The sequence below is a fragment of the Gobio gobio genome, assembly GCF_949357685.1.
Source record: "Gobio gobio genome assembly, chromosome: 16".
NCBI lineage: Eukaryota > Metazoa > Chordata > Actinopteri > Cypriniformes > Gobionidae > Gobio > Gobio gobio.
In genome coordinates, this window is record NC_137109.1 from 12989557 (window position 1) to 13012613 (window position 23057).

Below are 23057 nucleotides of genomic sequence, written 5' to 3' on the forward strand. Positions count from 1 at the left end.
GTGTGTGTGTGTGTGTGTGTGTGTGTGTGTGTGTGTGTGTGTGTGTGTGTGTGTGTGTGTGTGTGTGTGTGTGTGTGTGTGTGTGTGTGTGTGTGTGTGTGTGTGTGTGTGTGTGTGTAACTAGTTTTTATTATATATTTTATATTTTAAAAAATTAATTACATTTTCTTATGTCATTGTATCTACTTAAACACTGTTGGTTAATATAAAAATAAAGCAATTGAAAAAAGTTTTTATTAAAATTAATTTGTATTATTTATTTAAATCTGTCTGTCTATCCATCTACCCATCCATCCATCTATCTGTCTGTCTGTCCGTCTGTCCGTCCGTCCAGCATTAATATTGTTATAAATAAATACATTTTAATAATAAATAAATATATTTATATTTTGGAAAGTCAAATAATTAAAGAATTATAACTATTTTTTAAAATGTATACAATTATGCACATAATTTGCAGTCCCCTTTAATTTTTATAATATACACTTACCTAAAGGATTATTAGGAACACCATAGTGTGCCTAAAGTGTGCCAAGAAAACATCCCCCACACCATTACACCACCACCACCAGCCTGCACAGTGGTAACAAGGCATGATGGATCCATGTTCTCATTCTGTTTACGACAAATTCTGACTCTACCATCTGAATGTCTCAACAGAAATCAAGACTCGTCAGACCAGGCAACATTTTTCCAGTCTTCAACTGTCCAATTTTGGTGAGCTCGTGCAAATTGTAGCAGATTGTGAAATACTCAGACCGGCCCGTCTGGCACCAACAACCATGCCACGCTCAAAATTGCTTAAATCACATTTCTTTCCCATTCTGACATTCAGGAGTTCAGGAGATTGTCTTGACCAGGACCACACCCCTAAATGCATTGAAGCAACTGCCATGTGATTGGTTGATTAGATAATTGCATTAATGAGTAATTGAAAAGGTGTTCCTAATAATCCTTTAGGTGAATGTATATTAATAATATGATTACATTGGCAAAAACATGGCAGAAAAAAAAAAATTCTCTGTATGGTCTCTATTATTAAGGAGATATTATTAGGTAAAACAAAAATGGATATCTTGAGAGCTGGTGGCACATTAGTGTTTGTTTGTTCTCTCTTTTTCTGTATTCATCTGCAGCTCATAATAAGATCTAAAGCTCATTGTGTGTTAGAACAGCTGTACACTTTATACTTTCACTGCACATGGGATTTAGAGGATTTTAACAAACACTTTAAAAGCACACGTCGAAAGATTCATATCAACAAAGAAAGTTTTATTCACTTATGCTGCATAACAGAATGTTGGTCTTACGGCTCTGAAAATACTTAAATGTTGAAACACTGTTGTGTAATTCACAGAATTAACAGTGAGTTTAATCTGAAAATAGTGATTCTGATTTGGTCATTAGTTGGTTTCCTCCTCTTGCTCATTCTTTGGTGGCATAGAAAAGCCCCCAGCGTTGGTCTCCTGTCTCACAGCGCTGCAGTTTTTCTGTCCATCCGTTTATGATGGTATCATAGTCTTCCTGAGAGAACTCCTGTGGAGGAGACCACTATTACAAGAGCTCTATCAGCATGCGTGCACACATAAAAAAGGGGGGAAATTGGGAAAAACATATTTCCTTGAACAGTGTGCATGCAAATGTGAGTTTGTAAAGTATGTGTGTGTGTGTGTGTGTGTGTGTGTGTGTGTGTGTGTGTGTGTGTGTGTGTGTGTGTGTGTGTGTGTGTGTGTGTGTGTGTGTGTGTGTGTGTGTGTGTGTGTGTGTGTGTGTGTGTGTGTGTGTGTGTGTGTGTGTGTGTGTGTGTGTGTGTGTGTGTGTGTGTGTGTGTGTGTGTGTGTGTGTGTGTGGGCATGTTTTTGTGAAATATCAGGACACAAATGTGTATAATGACATGGGTATGACATAGGTATTACAAAAAGAGGGTGAAATATGAGGACGTTACCCATGTCCTCACTTTTCAAAATGCTAATAAATCATACAGAACAAGTTTTTTTTCACAGAAAGTGAACTGCACAGTCTCCTGTGAGGGCTAGGTTTAGGGGCAGGGGCAGTGTAAAGGGATAGAAAATACGGTTTGTACGGTATAAAAACCATTACGCCTATGGAATGTCCTCACATTTCACAAAAACAAACGTGTGTGTGTGTGTGTTTACCTGTATAAACTCCTCTTTCATCTCCTCGGCTCTCTGCAGTTCAGACTTTATGACCTGAATAAACTGGTCTGTCCTGTCCTCTGCACGAACATTACTGAATCCCACCTCGCTCAGCAACTGAAAAACACACACAAACACACTCGATATTATCATGGTCAAGGTGAATAAACAAGCTTTTTGTTCCTGTGCCAACTTTACTTGGCACGTACAGTCAGGGGCGTCGGACAGGGGGTAATAGGGGAACAGAGTAACCAGGGCCCTCAGCGAGGGGGGAGCCCTACAAAGATATATTGATAATCCACAATATTAACATGACAACATTACATAGTTATAATAATATGCTATCAGTAGGAATAACAATTTGCAAGTCTCAATTTTCCACCCATATGAATTCAAGTGTGGTACCGTGATAGGTTGCCACCTGTGCAGTAAGTCCATTCGTGAAATTTCCTCACTACTAAATATTCCACACTCAACTGTTAGTGGTATTATAACAAAGTGGAAGCAATTGGGAACAACAGCAACTCAGCCACGAATTGGTAGGCCACGTAAAATCACAGAGCGGGGTCAGTGCATGCTGAGGTGCACAGTGCGCAGAAGTCGCCAACTTTCTGCAGAGTCAATAGCTACAGACCTCCAAACTTTGTGTGGCCTTCAGATTAGCTCAAAAACAGTGTGTAGCAAACTTCATGTGATGGGTTTCCATGGCAGAGCAGCTCATCCAAGCCTTACATCACCAAGTGCAATGCAAACAGTGGGATGCAGTGGTGTAAAGCACACCGCCACTGGACTCTAGAGCAGAGACGTGTTCTCTGGAGTGACCAATCACGCTTCTCTGTCTGGCAAACCGATGGACGAGTCTGGGTTTGGCGGTTGCCAGGAGAACGGTACTTGCCTGACTGCATTGTGCCAAGTGTAAAGTTTGGTGGAGGGGGATTATGGTGTGGGGGTTGTTTTTCAGGGGTTGGGCTTGGCCCCTTAGTTCCAGTGAAAGGAACTTCACCATACCAAGACATTTTGTACAATTTCATGCGCCCAACTTTGTGGGAACAGTTTGGGGATGGCCCCTTCCTGTGCCAACATGACTGCGCACCAGTGCACAGAGCAAGGTCCATAAAGGCATGGATGAGCGAGTTTGGTGTGGAGGAACTTGACTGGCCTGCACAGAATCCTGACCTCAACCCGATAGAACACCTTTGGGATGAATTAGAGCAGAGAGCCAGGCCTTCTCGTCCAACATCAGTGCCTGACCTCACAAATGCGCTTCTAGAAGAATGGTCAAAAATTCCCATAAACACACTCCTAAACCTTTAGGAAAGTCTTACCAGAAGAGTTGAAGCTGTTATAGCTGCAAAGGGTGGGCCAACTTCATATTAAACCCTACAGATTAAGAATGGGATGTCATTAAAGTTCATGTGCATGTAAAGGCAGGCGTCCCAAAACTTTTGACAATATATTTTATGTCCCAATTACTATTTCAATAGGCTAAAATCTGAGTTTTTCATGCTGCTAATACTGCAGTTTCAGGAGTGATAACCATGAATGAATATGGAAGAGATTGCACTAAATCTTCGTTCCGTTCTTTTGTTTTGTTCCAGAAATTGAGATTGACGTAAAAACCATAGCAATGGACGGAACAAAAATGTATTATTTGTTCTTCATTTTATCACTGACTTTTCACTTGACCTTTTTAAAACAATGTTTGCTTAATTGAAAAATATTTGAAGGCTACATTTTTATGTAGCTATTAGTTATGTGTATTTGTTATTAGCATTAATAATTCCCTTATTTAATTTCAAATAAATAAAATAGTTAAATAATTCAAATGAGTGTTTTAAAAATTCTTACTGTGTTATCGCAATTGATACAGAGAACCGTGAATTTATTATGTTAATATTATATTATTGTGTTGCTATGTTAATAGTTTCTTTTTGACACTCTGAATATAGACCTCGTAAAAAATAAAAAAGTTTTGAATAATAGTGAAAATCTATGGTGAAGTGTCCCACCCATTGCTTCTCTGACCAGGGCCCAACATTTGGTTCTACGCCCCTGCGTACATGTAACCAGTCCTACTCGACCCGCTCCGAATGGGATTCAAAATGGCGTCTCTGGCATGGGAGACAGTCGTGCTAAAAAGGATGCTATAGACCAGTGGTTTTCAAACATTTTTTTAAGAGCAACCCCCTTTTTTTTTAATTGACGCAAACCATATATAGGCCTACAACCATTTACATGCAAACAAGCCAAGAAAGGAGCATTTTACTTTATTCTCCTTTAGACCACTAGATGGCACAAATATTCAGCTCAGCACTTTTCTTAACAACCGCTTTTGATGATGAACTTGCACTTGGCTGATCCTTGACACATTTGTAATGCAAGTTGGTTCTACACTAATTTGATCTAGCTATATATGGGATGCTAACTACCTGGTTAACCGTTAACCAACAGTAAGAATTTTAACTAATTAATTGCCTACTATCGTTTGCTGCATGCTTAAAAAACACACTACAAATATGTTTTGTTTGTTTTTGAGAGAGAGAAAAAAACAGGTAAGTCAAGTATAAGTCACATTTTTATTGCATTCAGAATACCGATAATAAAGTGAAATGTTATTATGTACTACAAACATTATAAACACTACAAACATGGCTATAGGCTTTTTTATTTCTCCTCACTCCACAACAACTCCTTTATATTTAACAGTCAGAACAGAACAAGAATGAAAACAATATAAGTAACTATAAACAAGCCAAGACTAAATAATTTAAAGCGAAACTGAAAGTAACCGGCGTTGGGCTCGTGTAGCCTAACTCTCTCCAAATGTTTCCAAATTCGCAATGTATTTGGATGCTAAACTATTATTTATTATAGGCTTTGTACAGTGTAACTTTTTATATGTCTGGTTGACTATTTTATTTTGATAATGAATAGGCTGTCAAGTTTGCAATGTTGGAATGAGTTGTGTGCTCGTGAGGCGCCGGCGCGATCAAACAGTGGAAGCATGAAATACTCCATCATTTTGGTCATACAGATCGGACATAATTCAAAACGGCAAAGTGTTTACTTTTATTTGTGTACACCAAGTGTGCCACACAATTCCTGAAAAGTGAAGCCAAAGCGTCTCGATTGGTTGGCTGGATGCAGTTTAGGTCATAAACCCCGCCCTCTCCATGTAATGTAATGTAATGGGACGTGAGACAAACTAAACAATCAAATTACACTTCAAATACATTTTTTCCAAAGATGGTTTTTGTCATTTTAGGCAGTTTTTATCACGCTGATGTTAGTTTAAGTGTTCGTCCTTTTAAATAATTTTGTTTTAGTTAGTTATTTGATGCGGTCCCACTTCATATTAGGTGGCCTTAACTATGTACTTACATCAAAAAATAAGTACAATGTACTTATTGTGTTAATATTGTATTGCAAAACACTTTTGCTGATATTGAGGTGGATACGGGTAAAGTTAGGGACAGGTGTGGTGGTATTGGTAAGTTTAAGGGTAAAGTTAGGGACAGGTGTGGTGGTATTGGTAAGTTTAAGGGTAAAGTTAGGGACAGGTGTGGTGGTATGGGTAAATTTAAGGGTAGGGTTAGGTGTAAGGGAAGTGTCAACAGTGTAATTATAAATGTAACTACAGAAATTAAGTACCTATGTAATTACATGCATGTATTTTTAAAAATGTAAGTACAATGTAAAAACATGTATGTACACAATAAGTGCATTGTATCAAATTATTAATGTAAATGTTAGTACACAGTAGTTAAGGCCACCTAATATAAAGTGGGTAATTTGATGCTATAAAAATGGGGTGTGACATTATGATTGACAGCTGAGATTGACAGCTTCTCTGAGCAAAGTAATTACTGAGGCACCAACAGACATTTTTCGGGAACTTCGGGAGGAGATTGGAGCTTAACTTTAATCTCTACATTTCCATAGCTGTTTATTTCACAAAAAGTTGATTAGGCGGGATTGTGGTCGGGGACCTTGATATTGCGTCTCAGACTCGAGACCCAAGATGTCAGCGCCATATTTGAACACTGGCAGCTTCACTTACTTCAACGGAAGAGAGTGAAGGCGCATCGTCCATCTTTTCTTACAGTCTATGGTGTACACTCAGAATAAAACAGAACATTGTGCTTTTGTAAAATAAAGAAAACAAACAGGATGAGCTTTCTGTTGTCTCAGTTTCCTTTTTGAGTAGTTGTTTGTGGGGCGCCGTGCAAAAATGAATCAAACTCAGCAGCACACTGTCGCACTGTTTTTTCTTTCGTTTTGTTAATCTGTTAATTATTTAAGTCAAATCTATTTTGCATATTTATTCCTTTTATATAGACCTATAGACTTTAATTTTATGAAAACTATTTTTGTAATTTAATTTAATTTTTAATGTAACTCCATTTTCCTTAAATCATCCTGGCGACCCACTTTTGGAAAACATGTGCTATAGAGACCACACACTGCAAAAAAATGCTTTTCTTATTTAGTATTTTATTATTATTATTATTTTATTTTTTTGTCTTGATTCTAGTCTAAATATCTGAAAATTCTTAAATCAATATGCATTTACTAGATAAGTAAAATTAGTCGACAAGATATTTTTTCCAAAATTATCTGCCAATGGGGTAAGAAAAATTATTTAATTTCTGTTTGAAATCTTGTTTCTTGTTTCTGTCCCAAACAGAAACAAGATTATTTTTCAGATAATTTTGCTTGTTTTAAGTAAAAACTCACTTCATTTTGAATTTCTTCCCAGAAAACAAGAAAATATATCTTATGTCATTTTACTTATCTAGTAAAAGCATCTTGATTTAAGAATTTTTTGATATTTGGACTGGAAACAAGACAAAAATACTATTTATACAAAAAAAATACTAAATACTGCATTTTTTGCAGTCTCTAGAGTCAGTCGTGAGTGCACCTCATGAGGCCAGTGGAGTGAGGTTTACACGTACAGCTCCAACCTCTGATACACTCACCTCCCTAAAATTCACTCCCATCCGGGTTACAGCACCAAATGTAACCCCTGCGGTTCTACTCACGGGATTCAAACTAGCATATCCGGCATGGGAGGTGGGCGCGCTAACAAGGCGCTTGTCCGAATCTTTAGGCCAAGCTCTTTCTAGCTTGCCTCCGTTACATACTAACCAATATCATCAATGTTACATAGTAGATCAATACTAAATCCAACCACAAGTCAGCTTTAATAGTACACTATGATTATATTTTAGGTCTGTTAGGTGTTCTTGTGTATCCCGTGTCCCACCTGTCCGTATCTCTGAGGTGTGTAGAGAATATATCCCCTCTGGTTGATGTAATCCTGAAATGCTGGAGACCAGGGCTTCTCTCCACAGCAATAGTCGCTGATCAACAGCTTACCGCCCGGATTCAGCCATAACTGAAAAACACAAGCATATACACCTTAAAGCAATAGTTCAATCTGTTATGTACTCGTATGACAATACATGATTTGTCCATTAGAGGGCAGACCATGCACATTCAGTTTGCCCTATACTTTTATTTCCTGAAAATTATTTTGCATGTCAGTATGGTACGTTATTGCATTTGTCTATTTGGATACTATCCACTATAGATCAATACAAACACAAAGGCTTGTTTTTATAAGCCATAAGTAATGGATCAACTCATTTGAGTCTTCTTAGTAAAAAATAAAGGGGCTCAAGCTAATGTTAACTGTTAAAACCACAAACACTGAACACCTACACACACACACATATTCACCTACACACACAGACACACACACACACACACACACACACACACACACACACACACACACACACACACACACACACACACACACACACACACACACACACACACACACACACACACACACACACACACACACACACACTGACTACCCACTGACAGTACATTTACACATACAGATAATCATTTGTATGTTCTCATACAAACACACACAAGCCTTATGCATGCACACATACAAATATATGCTACTTCTACCACATTTAAAGTCACAGGCATGAAAACATGCACACAAGCACCTGTTTACCTCTGTGCACACTCACATAAAATTTTCTGAAGAGATCAAGTTTGTCCCTGATGTGCAGAATCGTGTCTCTGCTGTAAACCACATCAAACGTGGCTTCAGGAAACCTTCTTTTTGTGGCATCCGACACCTCAAACTGCACCTGCAGAGGGAGGACAAAGTTAATCTGCTATCAGGAAGTGCAGAACAACATCCAAAGCTGTCCCAGAATGCAGTTCATTCTCAAAGCTAGACATATTTAAAATAATAAAAAATACTTTTTTCCCCTTTTTTTGTTGCCATGCAGTTGCTAGGTTGTTATAGGTGGTTGCTACGGTGTTGATATGTGGTTGCTGAGCTGTTCTGAGTAGTTTGTTGCCTTTGCCATGGGGTCACTAAGGTGTCCATGTGGTACCACGGTGTTGATATGCAGTTGGTGAGCTGTTTTGAGTAATGTGTGATTTGCTATGAGGTTGCTAGGATGATCTGGTAGGTTGTCAGAGTGTTGTTATGCAGTTGCTAGATTGTTGTAAAAGGGTTGTGAGTGGTTGCCAGGGTGTCGCTATGCAGTTGTGAAGCTATTCTAGGTAGTTTTTTTGCCTTTGCTATGTGGTTACTAGGGTGTTATGGGTGGTTGGAAAACTGTTGCTATGTATTTGCTAAAAAACTCAACTTACTAATGGGAGTTTCTCTTTGACGGCTCTCTCCATGGCGATCTCCACCATGTTTGAGGACAGGTCCATCCCCAGAACCTCCGCTCCAAAGGTCTTTCATTAAAACAGATAGTCAGTAATTAATCATGTCATGGTAATCAGAAACAACAGATGTGAATGATCATATGCAAGTAGTCAGATTGTAAGCCAACACCTGTAAAATAATAGATTAAACTGAATTTATGTTTGATAACATTTATGTCGAAAGTTTAAAGGTCCTGAGGAAAGTGGACTTAAAGAGCATGAAACACATTCTGTGGCAACACATTAACCCGTAATATGTCAACCTTTGGCTCACCCTGGCCATGTAGAAATCTCCACCTCCAATCCCACAGCCAACATCTAGAACCTTCTGTTCTGCAGTCAAGTTCAGCATGTCAACAAACTCCTGATGGTGACAGATTAATATATCAAAGAGATCAACAGAAAACAAACCTCTAATTATTCACTAAATTATGAGATAACACTGAGAATGCAGAGAGCAGTAGTTCTCCACTGATATAAAAAAAAATTATAAAAAAAGTTTGATGTCCTAGTATTACTGATCTAGGGCCCTATCACACACCCGGCACCGGGGCCGGGCGTGATGCAAGTGTTTTTTGCTAGTTTCAGCCTGACACGGTTATCATTTTCATGTCCAGCTCACTGTTGTTTAAATATCAAATGCACTGGCGCCCATCTGTTCACTCATGGGCGGCTGGTCTGAAAACCAGGTGTGTTCAGGCGCATTGTTGGCACGTTGCTATTTTGAGGAACTGAAAAGGACTGCGCCATTGACCAACAAAAACCTGGTCTAAAGTCAATAGTACAGTATTTTTATGTTATTTAAAGGGCGTGTTAGTAATATGAGCCTTTAGGCGGTGCACAACGCACGGCGTACACTCTGCTTATTACACACACAGGGACGCGCAGCAGCACACACACATTTTTAAATATAAAAAATAAAAGGATTCTTCTCTAGAGAAGCGTTAAGTCTTTCCTCCATGTAAATAGCGAATCCGCTATGGTGCGAGTTCAACTGGCTTTTAAAGGGAATGGGAGATGAGACTGATTGGTTCACTGCACTTTTGGACCATGGGCCTGGTGCGCCGACCGTTTTTTACATTGTTAAACTAGCAAAAGTGGATTTGGACACGCCCTAAGTGCACCTGCGCCATGAGCTTCAGATCATGTGATCAGCTCATTAAAATAGGGCCCCTAGAGTGCAAGAGTTTCACTCTTTCCAAAAGTTACATATTTACTCCAGTAGGTGGCGACAAGTGATTGTATTGTATGTGAGTCAATTATTGATTCATTCAAACTATTAGCCTGGATGCCAGCCGAACTTAGCCCCGCCCACAACATTTGAGGTCGGGAAGTTCGGTCTGGACTTGATCCGTTGTGGAGCAACTATGCTCGAACCAGAGCTGTTCAGACCAATCAAATTCTCAGAGCGGGCTTTATACGTTTTCTCTCAAAAATAATGATCGTGTTGATAAGTACTCTGTGTATCCATAAATTATTTTTACAACACTGGCAAAGATCGTTTACACTCATCTTCTTCTTCTACTTCTTCCAGCATGCGTGCAGTTTAGTTCTGTTGACAACTATGCATCGCTCAACATACGTCACTTACTCCATTGCTCTGATTGGTTGTAGGTCTATCCAATTGAGTGCAGAGGCATTTTCTTTCCTGGCTCGGTTGAAACGCCCCATAATCACAGCCCAATGGAGCAGTATCAGACTGACTAGAATCTGAGAATGACGATGTTGGGCTATCAAACTATTTGTTCAAAAAGCTAATTCATTAATCCTGAAAAAAATGTTTTACACAACTGTTTTCAACATTGATAATAATAATAAATGTTTCTTGATCATCAAATCATCATATTAGAATGATTTCTGAAGGATCATGGGACACTGAAGACTGGAGTAATGATGCTGAAAATTAATCTTTGATCACAGAAATAAATGACATTTTAACAATATATTCAAATAGAAAACTGTTATTTTACATTTTAGTAATATTTCAAAATAAAAAAATCGTACCGATCAAAAACTTTATAATGGCAGTGTATGTATGGATTTAAATGAATTTCACATGACTCGTTTACAACGTATAACGTGCGTATTCTGCACCCCTGACCTTGGTCGTGCTGAGTCCGCCTGTGCTGACGTATCCAGAGCCGAACATCTTCTCGTAACGTAATATTCCTCTTCGGGTGTACTGCTGGTTATCCAGGAACTGCTGAAATGTGGAAAAGCCACCCTGATGCTGATCTACCGCATCACGACGGGCTTTCTGCATGAGCCAGCACAACTGGTTCTGGTTCTTCTTCATCTAAAACGAAACAAGGAAGTTTAATTTCATTTGAATGAGTTCAATGAGTTCATGTCTTGATATCAGTTTAGTGACTGACTGGTTTACCTTCACATAGGTCTGAACTGTTTTACTGAGCACCATGTCAAAGCCGTAGCATTTCTTTTCTGTCTTCTCTGATTCGTTCAGCAGCACGGATGTCATCAGATGGTTATAGTGAGCAGGACTTCTGTAGTGTGTGGGGTTAAAATCTCGCTTGCTGTCACCTGTGGAGGTCAAAAAGACAAACCTGTAGAAATACTTACACTTCTAGAAATATTAAAACCAACAATGAAAGCAATAAAGCGTGATTCATAAATGCATGCTATTCTAAAGAAATAATATGTTCGTCCTCATAACCTTTCATCAAAAAGCAATAACTTGTTCTGTCTCTGAAAGGACTTTCCTTTTTGACTGACAACATAAAGCCCTTTTACTTTATGTAAACTTTATTTTTTGCCAACTTTATCTGTCACAGAGATACTTTCACCACACAGTCAGTTCCCAACAGGCATGTACTGGCCATAGAGAGTACTGGGACTTTCCCGGTGGACCGGTCAAAAGGCAAATATTCCAAATGTGTGACGAAATGGCGCTATCCGATGGCGCTGCCGCTCTATCAAGTAATAGAAGTCTCTTGATCCACGATTTAATAGTGCAATTTCCACCAAATCCATTCAGATTTTACTTTTTTTTAGACAATTTGACAATTTTGTGTTATACAGTCGTGTGGTGAATCTATTTGTAGCCGAAAAAGTCACAACCAAGTAAACTATGTAACGAGGTAAATTGTCAACCCAGCACCAGCTTATTCTAGCCTAATTTACCTTGCAGCTACACACACTATAGAAATATGGTGTTTTGGCATAAATATATAAAAAATGTTGCTGTTAAATTAAGTATTGGGGAGTTTACACTATTTTTTTTATTACAAATATTATAGTTTAATATAATTTATTTCTATTTTAGAAACCATTTTGAAGAATGTTTGTAACCAAACCGTTTTGGGTTACCCATGACTTCTATTGAAAAAAAACCCCATACATTTCTCAAAATTATCTTTTATGTTCCACAAAAAGAAAGCCATACATTTGGAATGAAATCAGGGTGAGCAGTAACTTTAGCTACTTTACGGCATACTAGCTCAAAATCAGTGCTTTACTGTCATGTGCAACAAATATTACATATTACTGTATTTGCAGTAAATTCAGTAATATATATCATTATTCTGTCCTATTTTATTTATTAATTTATTAACTCAAATTTAGGGCCCTAACCCCAGCAAAACATTCATGGGTGAACTCATGGGCCGGATGGGCTGGATTTGTCCAGGGCCAAATTTTATCGCCACCCAGCCCTGGTTCCCGATTGATTAAAATCATGTCCTGCCCTATATTTTAACACATTTCAGTCTCCAATAATGATAACATAAACTGAGTATTTATGTCAATATTTATATAAATAATATAGTTTATTTGTGTAACAGGTTCCATTAATATAGAGTTGTCACATTATTCAGATTTTTTTTTAATCACTTTATTTTGTCACCAATCAGAAAATAAGATTTCTATATAATTTGTGAAAAATACACATTTTACATCATTGCCATAAAGTGTCAAATTACAGGACATTGTTTCTCTAACCTGATTGGTGGAAGCAAGACTCCCTGAAGAACAGGTAGCCGCCTGGGCGGAGCCACCTGAGAAACTTCTCAGCCAATGACATCAACTCCTGATCACTCAGATACATCAACAGCCAATTAGAGAAGATCAGGTCAAAACTGAAACAGAAAGTGTGTGTGAGTATGTGTGTGTGAGAGAGAGAGAGAGAGAGAGAGAGAGAGAGAGAGAGAGAGAGAGAGAGAGAGAGAGAGAGAGAGAGAGAGAGAGAGAGAGAGAGAGAGAGAGAGAGAGAGAGATTAAGTGATGGATGAAGCCATCAGATGAGATGGGATGCTTTTCTGTAGCTAATTTTTTAGACCCCATGAAATTAAAAGTGGAATTGACCTACAGGATAATGCATGTCATTTAGCCTCATCTATGTATAGCGTATAGCTCATATATACATATTTACAATTTACTATAATTTTCTTCCAGGAAAATGGACAAAAAATATTGATGCTTCCAACCAATATTTTTTAGAATGAGAATGTAAAGTTATTATGCTATTAAGGTTCCTAATTTTGTTTTGGAGTCTCAGGTTTACATGCATCCAAAGTCAAAAAGCACTTTAATTTTCTCTAAATATCCATTGCGGCATCGCCTCATTTCTCAGAGTCTGAAATGGTTAATTCCGATTCAGTCTCTCTAAACCCCTCCTTTTTCAAGAGCTTCTCTGCTCTGATTGGTCCGATAACTCTGTTGTGATTGGTCAAACGATTACAGCAGGCAGCCTATAATATTTTTTTCTCCTGTTTTGTTTTATTAAAGAAAATATAAAGATTTTGTTAAAGTTTTAATAAAAAAAAAAAATGTTGGTCAACAAATTTTGCATGTTGATATTGACATGGTTAGTGTTTAATGAAGTCGGTGTTGTCACGTCATTGTAAAATGACGTGTCTAATGTAAAAAAGGGTTGTCAACGAACATTTTTCATTGTAGTTTTCATTAACGAAATTAACACCAGTGTATATACTGTATGTGACCAGTGTTTGGTGTAACTAGTTACTAAGTATACATATAAATAAAGGTGACTAGCTACTGTAATTTAATTACTTTTCCCTTGAAGAAGTAAAGTAAGGAATTACTCTTTTTTTCTGTAATTTAATTACAGTTACTTCTGATGTAATTGAATTAAATACTGTGTATAGACTGTAGAACAATTATATATAATACGATAGAGTCAGCAACGTTAATTTTTAGAACAAATCAGGTTAAAGTTTCCTAAAGGTTCCAAAACAAAATCACCTTAAATTCCCTGATTACTAACAGCAAATTTGATGATCTGTCAATCAGTGCGAGTGAGATCGTTTTCATGACAAAGGAAAGGTACTCCTCCCAGAAAACGTACAAATAAAGATACTTTTAGAATTAGATATTTAATTGCTATTTTGAACATTGGGATTGCTAGACGATACGAATAATTTATGTAGTTTTATATTATTTATTTGAATTAATTAAAAGAGCCGTTTCACGTCTATCATTGAATCAACTAGTTGAGGTTGATATAGGATTTAGAAAGTAATAAGTTAAATTACTTTTTGGAGAGAGTAATTTGTACAGTAATCTAATTACACTATTGAAAATGTAATTAGTAATTAATGACTTTTTTGGTGTAACTTACTCAACCCTGTATGTGACTTATGATGGCAAAAGGAGTGGAAATGCATATGGGATAATTTCAAGCTACAGACAAAACAAGTGAAAAATATCAATTTTGGTCGATTTTGAGGTCTTCACAAAAATGCTCAAAATAGCAAGTAAATATCAAAAAGTATCTTTATTTGTACGTTTTCTGGGAAGAGTACCTTTCCTTTGTCATGAAAACGATCTCACTCGTGCTGACTGACAGATCATCAAATTTGCTGTTAATAATCAGGGAATTTAAGGTGAATTTGTTTTGGAACCTTTAGAAAACTTTAAACTCTATCGACTTCAAACTGGTGTATAGCTCAGTCATTTTGTAGCTCATTCCGATTCAAACAAATCATACATAATTTTGAAGGGTTTTTAATAGAGACTATAACAATAACATTTTAGAAAATGTACTCATTGCGACTTATTTTGCCAGCACGGGTCACACGCATATATATATATATATATATATATATATATATATATATATATATATATATATATATATATATATATATATATATATATATATATATATATATATATATATATATATATATATATATATATATATATATATATATATATGTATATGTATGTAGATATAGATATAGATATAGAGAACTATCTAGCTGTGTTACATTTTTTTCTCTCACCTGTGTTTAGGGAAGTCCAGCTTTGTGACGTCAGCTTGGATGAACTCAGCGTTGCCCAGGTGACTGTTTTCCTCTCTGTTCTTTTCCACAAACTTCTCCATGAAGTCCACAGCGGTCACATGACGGGCCTTGCCAATGAGGTGACGTGTGTACCGACTGAAAAGAGCAAAGGTCATGATAACAATGGAGCAAATAAAGCATGCTTAAAAGCTCAGTACTGGCCAATCCAAGATTTGACCACAAGATTAAAATTTTATTAAATTTTCATCAGATTTCCATCATGCTCATTTGGCTATGAGAATCTCTGTATATTCACTGGCACATACAATTTTATTGCCCCATATAATTGTACACTGTAAAATGGATTTTTAGAAGATATTTTACAAGAAAATATCACTGTCAAAAATGTCAAACTTGCTTTTTCTATGTTTGTAAAATTTACTAGTACACTGTAAGCAATTGCTGTAAATTTACAGCCAATTTGCAACATTAAAATACTGTTTTCATGTTAAACAGTTTAGTACTGTAGTTAGCAATGCATTGTGGGCTGCTTAACTTGGAGCAACAGGACTGAGGCCCTAAACAGTATGCTGCTGTTTTAAATTACAGGACATTACAGTATTTTTTGGAAACTGAGTGTTGACTGGGGAATTTGGAGCACGGTCAGATGTTTGATACAACGTTAGTCTTTTAAATTGAGGCTACTGCTTTTGGTAAATTTTCTTTAAAAAATACAGAAATAATTTTGACATTGCCATTAACTCCTGGAGGGACTTCAGGAACCATCATTTGGATAGGAGATTTTCCAGAAGAGGACGCACAATTTAGATGACGTGCTGCACATCATTGAGTGTTCTTTATCAACATTCATCGGGTCTTGCATCTACATATTAAACGGTAATTAAAATCTTATTCCTATTGCCAAGAATGTTTGATATCAAACTGATGCTCAGGAGCTTGTCTTGCTAGGGATTTGATGTCATTTAACAGTGAGGCTTAGATTTGAATAGCCAAAACATTATTACTTTTGGGTAGTTTTTTTGTTTAATTTTGGTAACATTTGCAGTAGAACTCCCCAAGATCTGTAAAAATAAAATTGTTACCCTTTAAATTGTGAATGCCAAATCTATTTAGCAGTTTGACTGTAGGTACTTCATAAGCCTCATTCGCCACTAGGTTACTCTCCCCTAGTGTTTACTAATTATTGACCTTTTATAATTTTTCTTCTTAAAAATCTTATTATGGTAAGCATAATGTATTTGTTCCCTACAGGTGTCTGCCACTACATATTCAACCTTCAGTATCAAGATGCGCAGGCAGCTTGTGCTTTGGAATTCATTCAGAGGTAAAACCCCTTCATTACTTGTCATAATTATATGGATATATACAATTAAATTAAATTAAAATGTTTGTATTTTTTGGTGTAAAATGGTATTAGTACTGTACATTTCAAGCTACAACAGACACACACACACACACACACACACACACACACACACACACCTAGACACGCACACACGCATGCACACAGACACACAGACACACACACACACACACACACACATGGTATTTAGTTGGACTATAGGCTTTATAATAATTCCATTTGATGTCACTTCTATATGTCATTCAAGTCCACTCTATTTGTGCAATGGAGAAAGACAAAAAATACATTTAATTTAATGTACACAAAACAGTATGTTGTTGACCCCACTCTGATCTTAGACTATTTTGATTTCAGGCGCTTTATTGGTGTAAATCCAGAGAGAGGGACAAAGGCCAAAAGTGGCAAGGTTGTCTTCAAGAAGAAAGGTGTGATCGTCCTGAAGAAGTCTTCTTCAGTCAATATACACGTCGCCATACTAATGAAGAATCTCCATGACTTTGAATGGAACTTCATATGGATCGGTGAGCTCTTTAATCTCGCTCTCTTTGTTTTGACAGTCTAGCATTGCCAAATTAAGCCACAAAAGAACTTATTAACTTTATAACCATTAGCCTGGAGTGTATACTGTACATTCCTGATGTTATAGTTTATTTATTATTATGATTGTTTTTTGTTGTTTGACAGTGGCAACACTGGAGTAATGCTGCATAGAGGAACAGCTGCTACTAAAGTGATGGTCATCTCTCCTGGATCCATAATGTAAAAACACAAACCTACCTCAAAGGACTATTTTAAGAGGTAAAAATACAAGCCTACCTCACAGGACAATTTGAAGAGGTGACCTGAAATGAAATGAACCTTAAATGTTTTTTATTGATGCATACTGTCAAAATGTTCTACTGTACTTTAATAGTTTCAAAATGGCCTTAATGCACATTTTCAAAATGTAGTTAAGTTTGTTTTCCAAATGTTGCCAATTCTGCATATGTTCAAAATGAACGTATATTTTTACAGACAGCAGAGAATACATTGCAGATTACATATGAAAATCTTTTAAATTGACTTTTAATCTAACTCACAGGACTATTTTAAGAGGAAAAACATGAGCCTGTGGGCTTTTTTCCCCCAAAAATGTGCCAACGATGATTGTATGCTGAATGTTCTTACTCATATAATCAAAAAGGTCTTAATGTTCCTTAAATAGTCTTAATAGTGACTTAAAAGTCTTCAAACTTATGTCTTAAATAAAAAAAAGTAAACTATCTAGTCAACCCTTCCCGTTTGGTTAGGGTTAAGATCAGTCTCTGACGAGCAATTTAAGAATTTAAAGGGTTAGTTCACCCAAAAATGAAAATGACCCCATGATTTACTCACCCTCAAGTCATCCTAGGTGTATATGACATTCTTCTTTCAGACGAATACAATCAGAGTTATATTAAACATGTCCTGCTCTTCCAAGCTTTATAATGGCAGTGACTGTTCTGTTTTTTTCCTGTTTTTTTAAGTCCATTAAAGTGCATCTGTTCATCATATAACTGCTCCACACGGCTCCAGGGGGTTAATAAAGGGCTTCTGAAGTGAATCGATGCGTTTGTGATAGAAAAATATCCATAATTTAAAACTTTATAAATAAATGTAAATTATCTAGCTTCTGGCCAATCGCCTTCTGTTTTTTCAACTAATGGGAAAAGTGTTGTGCCTCTCGCAATTCAAAATGCTTACGCTACATCTGACACCAGTTACGTTCGTCAGACATAGCGTAAGCATTATGAAATGAAAAGAAGAATCTGAAAGAAGAATGTCATATACACCTAGGATGACTTGAAGGTGAGTAAATCATGGGCTAATTTTCATTTTTGGGTGAACTATCCCTTTAAGTTTATTGCCATAGTCTAAAGCAGACACTAGGCTGTTTCTGTTTGCTACTAGAAATCTCTTCTTTGATGTTTATTTTCTTCTATTTTTTTTGTTTTTGTATTCATGTTGATATTGACATTGCTCTTTGGAATAAAGGTGTTTGATATTGAAGTTTGTATTGCTTATTTTGCATAATATTCACAATAATGCATATCTTAAGCAATTAGCCCCGAGAATAATAAAGTTAATTGCTATCAATATTGCATGATATGAAACTGTTAAATCTATTGTATTTCTAATACAGTAAAAAAAAATTGGAAATTGACCTTCTCACATATTACTGTAGACAGGCACATCTACTGTGCCTGTCTACAGTAAACTGTGAGAAGTTAAAGTAACAACCTAAACAATATTATTGTAATTTCCAAATAATCACAGAAATATACTGCATTTAAATCATTTAACAGTGCGACTACATTGTGAACAGTGTGAAATCATTTAACAATGCGACTAAAGAAATATATTGTATTTCTGGTTTACAGACAACTACTGTAAAGTCATTTTACGTATGGTTACCGTAAAAATGACGGTATATTGCTGGCGTCTTTGCTGCCAGCTCTTTACTGTTAATTATAGAAATACAGAAATATACTGTTTTCCTGGTTTACAGACTACTACCGTAAAGTCATTTTACATATGATTACCGTAAAAAATACGGTATACTGCTGGCGTCTCTGCTGCCAGCTCTTTACTGTTATTTTACAGGGAAATTTTTTACAGTGTAATTTTTGAGTGAACATTGTTTTTACACCAGTTTTTTTTTCAGTGTATACTTGTATACACAATGACTATATACAATGAATATTATTGGCTCTGTGACATTTTTTTTTTTTTCAATTTTATCATTTGTAAATTAAATGAATAAATGTAAATGTAAACAATTCCACACATAAATGATGACAGATGCAGAACAAGATGGAAATTTATGAGCCTATTTTGGCTTATAATTCAATATATTATTAAACCGGTCAAGAACATGTCATACATCTCAATATTAAAAGAAAATGAATTCCTTTTTTTAGGAATGTAACATTGTGACTTTTTTATGACCATAAAGTACAATTTCCCACATTCCTGTAATGATGTGTAAAAAAATATGATTAAAAATGATATCTTGTTTGTATATACATCTTTGAAATCTTGTAAATATAAAGTATAAGTAGCAAAGTATTCATTGCATTATAATAATGAATAAAGAGTATTATAGAAACATCTGGATACATCATGGTAATTAGAAATTGGGGGAATCATGAAAAATAATGTTACAATACTAAAACAGGTTTAATTTTCTTTATGCAAAACATAATTTCCTATGCTTTTTATTTCAGGGTGACATACGACCTGGGGATGCTCGTATGGTTCACCCAAATATAAGCAGTCTAATGGTCACTGACCCAATTCCAGCACCAAGTTCCAGCACATCAGAACCAGGTAGACAAGGCAGCATGGAGAGGATCTCCGGCAGCTCGTGTTGGGTCAGTTCCTGAGCATTCGAATCCAACATCATCTCCTCGACTGTTGCCAACTTGGAATGTTCCTTCCAGAACTCCAGCATCGTGTTCCTCTCAGTTTCTACGGAGGCAAACAAGGTAGGGATGCTTGGGATGTTTCTGTAGATTTTCTATTCATGCTTATACCTTTACAAAACTTGATTATAGTAATTCTGCAGACCTTCAATTCATATTTGTAGTGAATTTCGAGTAGATATTGTTTAACATAAGTGTTACATTTAAAACCTGAAATTTTATTTCAATTTAGCAAATTTAACAAATTCCCACTCATTGGCCATAAAAAAGGGTCTACCCCTACATTCTCAGAAAAAAAAAAGTACAACAGCTGTCACTGATCAAAAGATACACCTTTTACCTCAAACAGGTGCATATTAGTATCTATAAAATGTACATATGTGACCCTGGACCACAAAACCAGTCATAATTCGCACATTTGTGGCAATAGCCAACAATACATTTTATGGGTCAAAATGATTGATTTTTCTTTTATGCCAAAAATCATTAGGATATTAAGTAAAGATCATGTTCCATGAAGATATTTTGTAAAATTCATAAGGTAAATACATATAAATGTATTATTAGTAATAATATGCATTGCTAAGGACTTCATTTTGACAATTTTAAAGGCGATTTTCTCAATATTTAGATCTCAGATTCCAGATTTTCAAATAGTTGTATCTCGGCCAAATATTGTCCTATCCTAACAAACCATTCATCAATGGAAAGCTTATTAAAAATGACCATTATGACTGGTTTTGTGGTCCAGGGTCACATATCAGTATCTAAATGGCTCATATTAGGACCTTTTAAAAGGGTACCACCCCTGTGAGAACAAAATGTATCTACAATTACAATTAAATTCCAAAAATGATGTCATGGTCAAAGCATTGATTTAAAGTTCTGCTCTGTAATATTGAACTGAGAAATGGCTGAAGACAGAGATGAGATCATGTCTAAAATGCCCCATCAGGTAAGTTTAATTTCATCACCTCATACAAGCAATATTTGTGTAAAAGACAAAATATTGGCATTGGAAAAAAGGTTCCATGGGTCTTTGTCTTACCTTGGTCCATGATCAGTGAAATAAAATACAATAAAATTATTTGATAAATGGAATATATAGATATAAATCAAACTCTTTTACACCAGAACAATATGTCGAGCCCGCTTCTAAATAGTTACTCATGCGCGCTGTCCTGTCCGAGTCTGTATGGCTCAGGACTCATAAACCCAGCTGACCACTATAGGGCGAGGGGAGGAGACCATGAATAATAATGTTAATGAAATCCGGAGGGTTTATGTTGGATTCCCCACCTCAGTCTTACACCTTACGTCCGGACTGGATGCGCGTTCATGAGGCTTCACTCATGATGAACATATGGAGAGGGAGGCGTCAGAGCTGAATGAGACCATGTCCTTACACTTTCTGATTGGAGAAAAAGAGAAGATCCCCCTCCTCGAGCCCCGAGCACACCGCCAGCACACGCAGCGACAAAGGCTAATTAATGGCGATGTGGAATTATAAAACAAGCGGAGAACGTTATGTAATAATTAAAGCTCTACACGAGCACCGGCTCCTGCTGGAAAAAGTGCTGACGCGTCTCCATGCGCGCTCTGGACAGGAATGCGCGCTCGTTGCGCAATATTGCCTCATGCATTCTGGAGCCAAAAGCTGCTCAAGTGTGGAAAAAAAAAGCCAGCAGTCAATATGAAAATGTATCTGCTAATTCCTATTGCGCTGTGGTCTGTTGTGCTCACATTAGCCTATATGCTGTAATGGGTTGTTATTGTGTTGTTTTGCATTGTATTTTGTATGTAATGTTGGAATAATTTATTTTTTATTCCATACACTGTAAAATCTAATTAGTTAGACTGCAAACCGATTGCAACAAGTAAAGTGAAATAGGAATAGTATGTTGTGATAACAAATGCTTAGTTAGTATAGTTCACATACACAAGAGTTCTAGTAACTAAAAAAGAACTGTAGAGAGTACTTGATCTTTTACTTTAGATTTACTCTCGACTTAGTGTAGCCACCATTGTTGGGTTTTGCTGAATGTTGAAGTCTGTGTATGACTCAAGCATGATCAGCAAGATATTGTTTCAAATATAGAGGGATTATATCAACCCAATTAAAAGTTGCACAGGTGTTTATGACGTAAGTGTTTAAAATGGTAAACGATCATCATACGACGTAAAGGGAAATATTACATAGGTTCATTTTAAAAGGTGACTTAAATTTCTGACTAAATCATTAACTATAGTTAATTATTCAGTCAAAAGCTAGGTCAACTTTTAAAAGCAACCTATTTATTATTTATGTTCCTTTGAAACCAAATAACTGTGATTGCTTGTTGCATCGCTGCATCAATAGGAACAGAGTTATAATATTATGAATGTTCCAAGTGCCCAACCAAAGTGAACGCTGATCACCATAATGGTGAGTTTGGTGAGTAATAGTACAGAGATTTTTACAAGTTAAAGGGATAGTTCACCCAATAATGAAAATTACCCCATGATTTACTCACCTTCAAGTCAGGTGTATATGACATTCTTGTTTCAGATGAATAAAATCGGAGTTATATTAAAAATATCCTGGCTTTTCCAAGGTTTATAATGGCAGTGACTTGTTGGGTCCTTTTTGAAGTCCATAAAGTGCATCTATCCATCATATAACTCCACATGGCTCCTTCTGAAGCGAAGCGATGCGTTTGTGTAAGAAAAATATCCATATTTAAAACATTATACTAAAATAACAGCTTCCGGCGGTCAGCGGTACGCAAGTCGACTTAAGGTGAAAGAGTAACCCTTGACCCTTGAACCCTTGACGCATGCGTATTGACAAACGCAGAAGCGCAGAGGATAGGTCAAAACAAAACACTGGTTTTGAGAGTCTAAAACGAGAATTTTTAAAGAGAAATGCCAGAGGATTTCGATATAAGAGAAGAGGGGCTTGAGTTTGTTGCCCAGCCCTATATCCACCACAGGCGTCAAAGCTTGTGATTCTCCTGTACATCGCGTCAGGGGTTACTCTTTTAGTGCAAGTCGACTTGCGTACCACTGACCGCCGAAG

The 23057-nt window shown here is 36.5% G+C and overlaps 1 protein-coding gene across 5 annotated transcripts; it reads right to left on the bottom strand.

Annotated features, from left to right (window-relative positions):
- Positions 1 to 1120: 1120 nt before the first annotated feature.
- On the bottom strand, positions 1121 to 21600 carry pmt (phosphoethanolamine methyltransferase). Of its 5 annotated transcripts, none has more exons than XM_079839780.1 (12): positions 21048 to 21325; positions 19868 to 20045; positions 15173 to 15328; positions 12867 to 13003; positions 11293 to 11450; positions 11011 to 11205; positions 9184 to 9273; positions 8850 to 8939; positions 8213 to 8335; positions 7426 to 7557; positions 2157 to 2273; positions 1121 to 1536 (listed from the first exon to the last, which is right to left on the bottom strand). In XM_079839780.1, the coding sequence occupies exons 1-12, from the start codon at positions 21055 to 21057 to the stop codon at positions 1426 to 1428; spliced, it is 1497 nt and encodes a 498-aa protein (XP_079695906.1). In that variant the 5' UTR covers positions 21058 to 21325; the 3' UTR covers positions 1121 to 1425. The 5 variants fall into 5 exon arrangements, with proteins under 5 accessions (XP_079695906.1, XP_079695908.1, XP_079695909.1 ...); XM_079839782.1 differs by having other exon boundaries at positions 1162 to 1536; positions 21299 to 21600; XM_079839783.1 differs by having other exon boundaries at positions 1162 to 1536; positions 19868 to 20385; positions 20788 to 21362.
- Positions 21601 to 23057: the final 1457 nt, after the last annotated feature.

What these genes read in the sequence shown, in the direction of transcription:
- pmt (XM_079839780.1), bottom strand. An exon ending in GTCTTGCTTCCACCAATCAG is followed by an intron (nt 11,451 to 12,866) that starts GTTAGAGAAACA and finishes TGACCTCCACAG; the next exon opens with GTGACAGCAAGCGAGATTTT. An exon ending in CACCTCAGAGATACGGACAG is followed by an intron (nt 2,274 to 7,425) that starts GTGGGACACGGG and finishes TGTGTTTTTCAG; the next exon opens with TTGCTGAGCGAGGTGGGATT.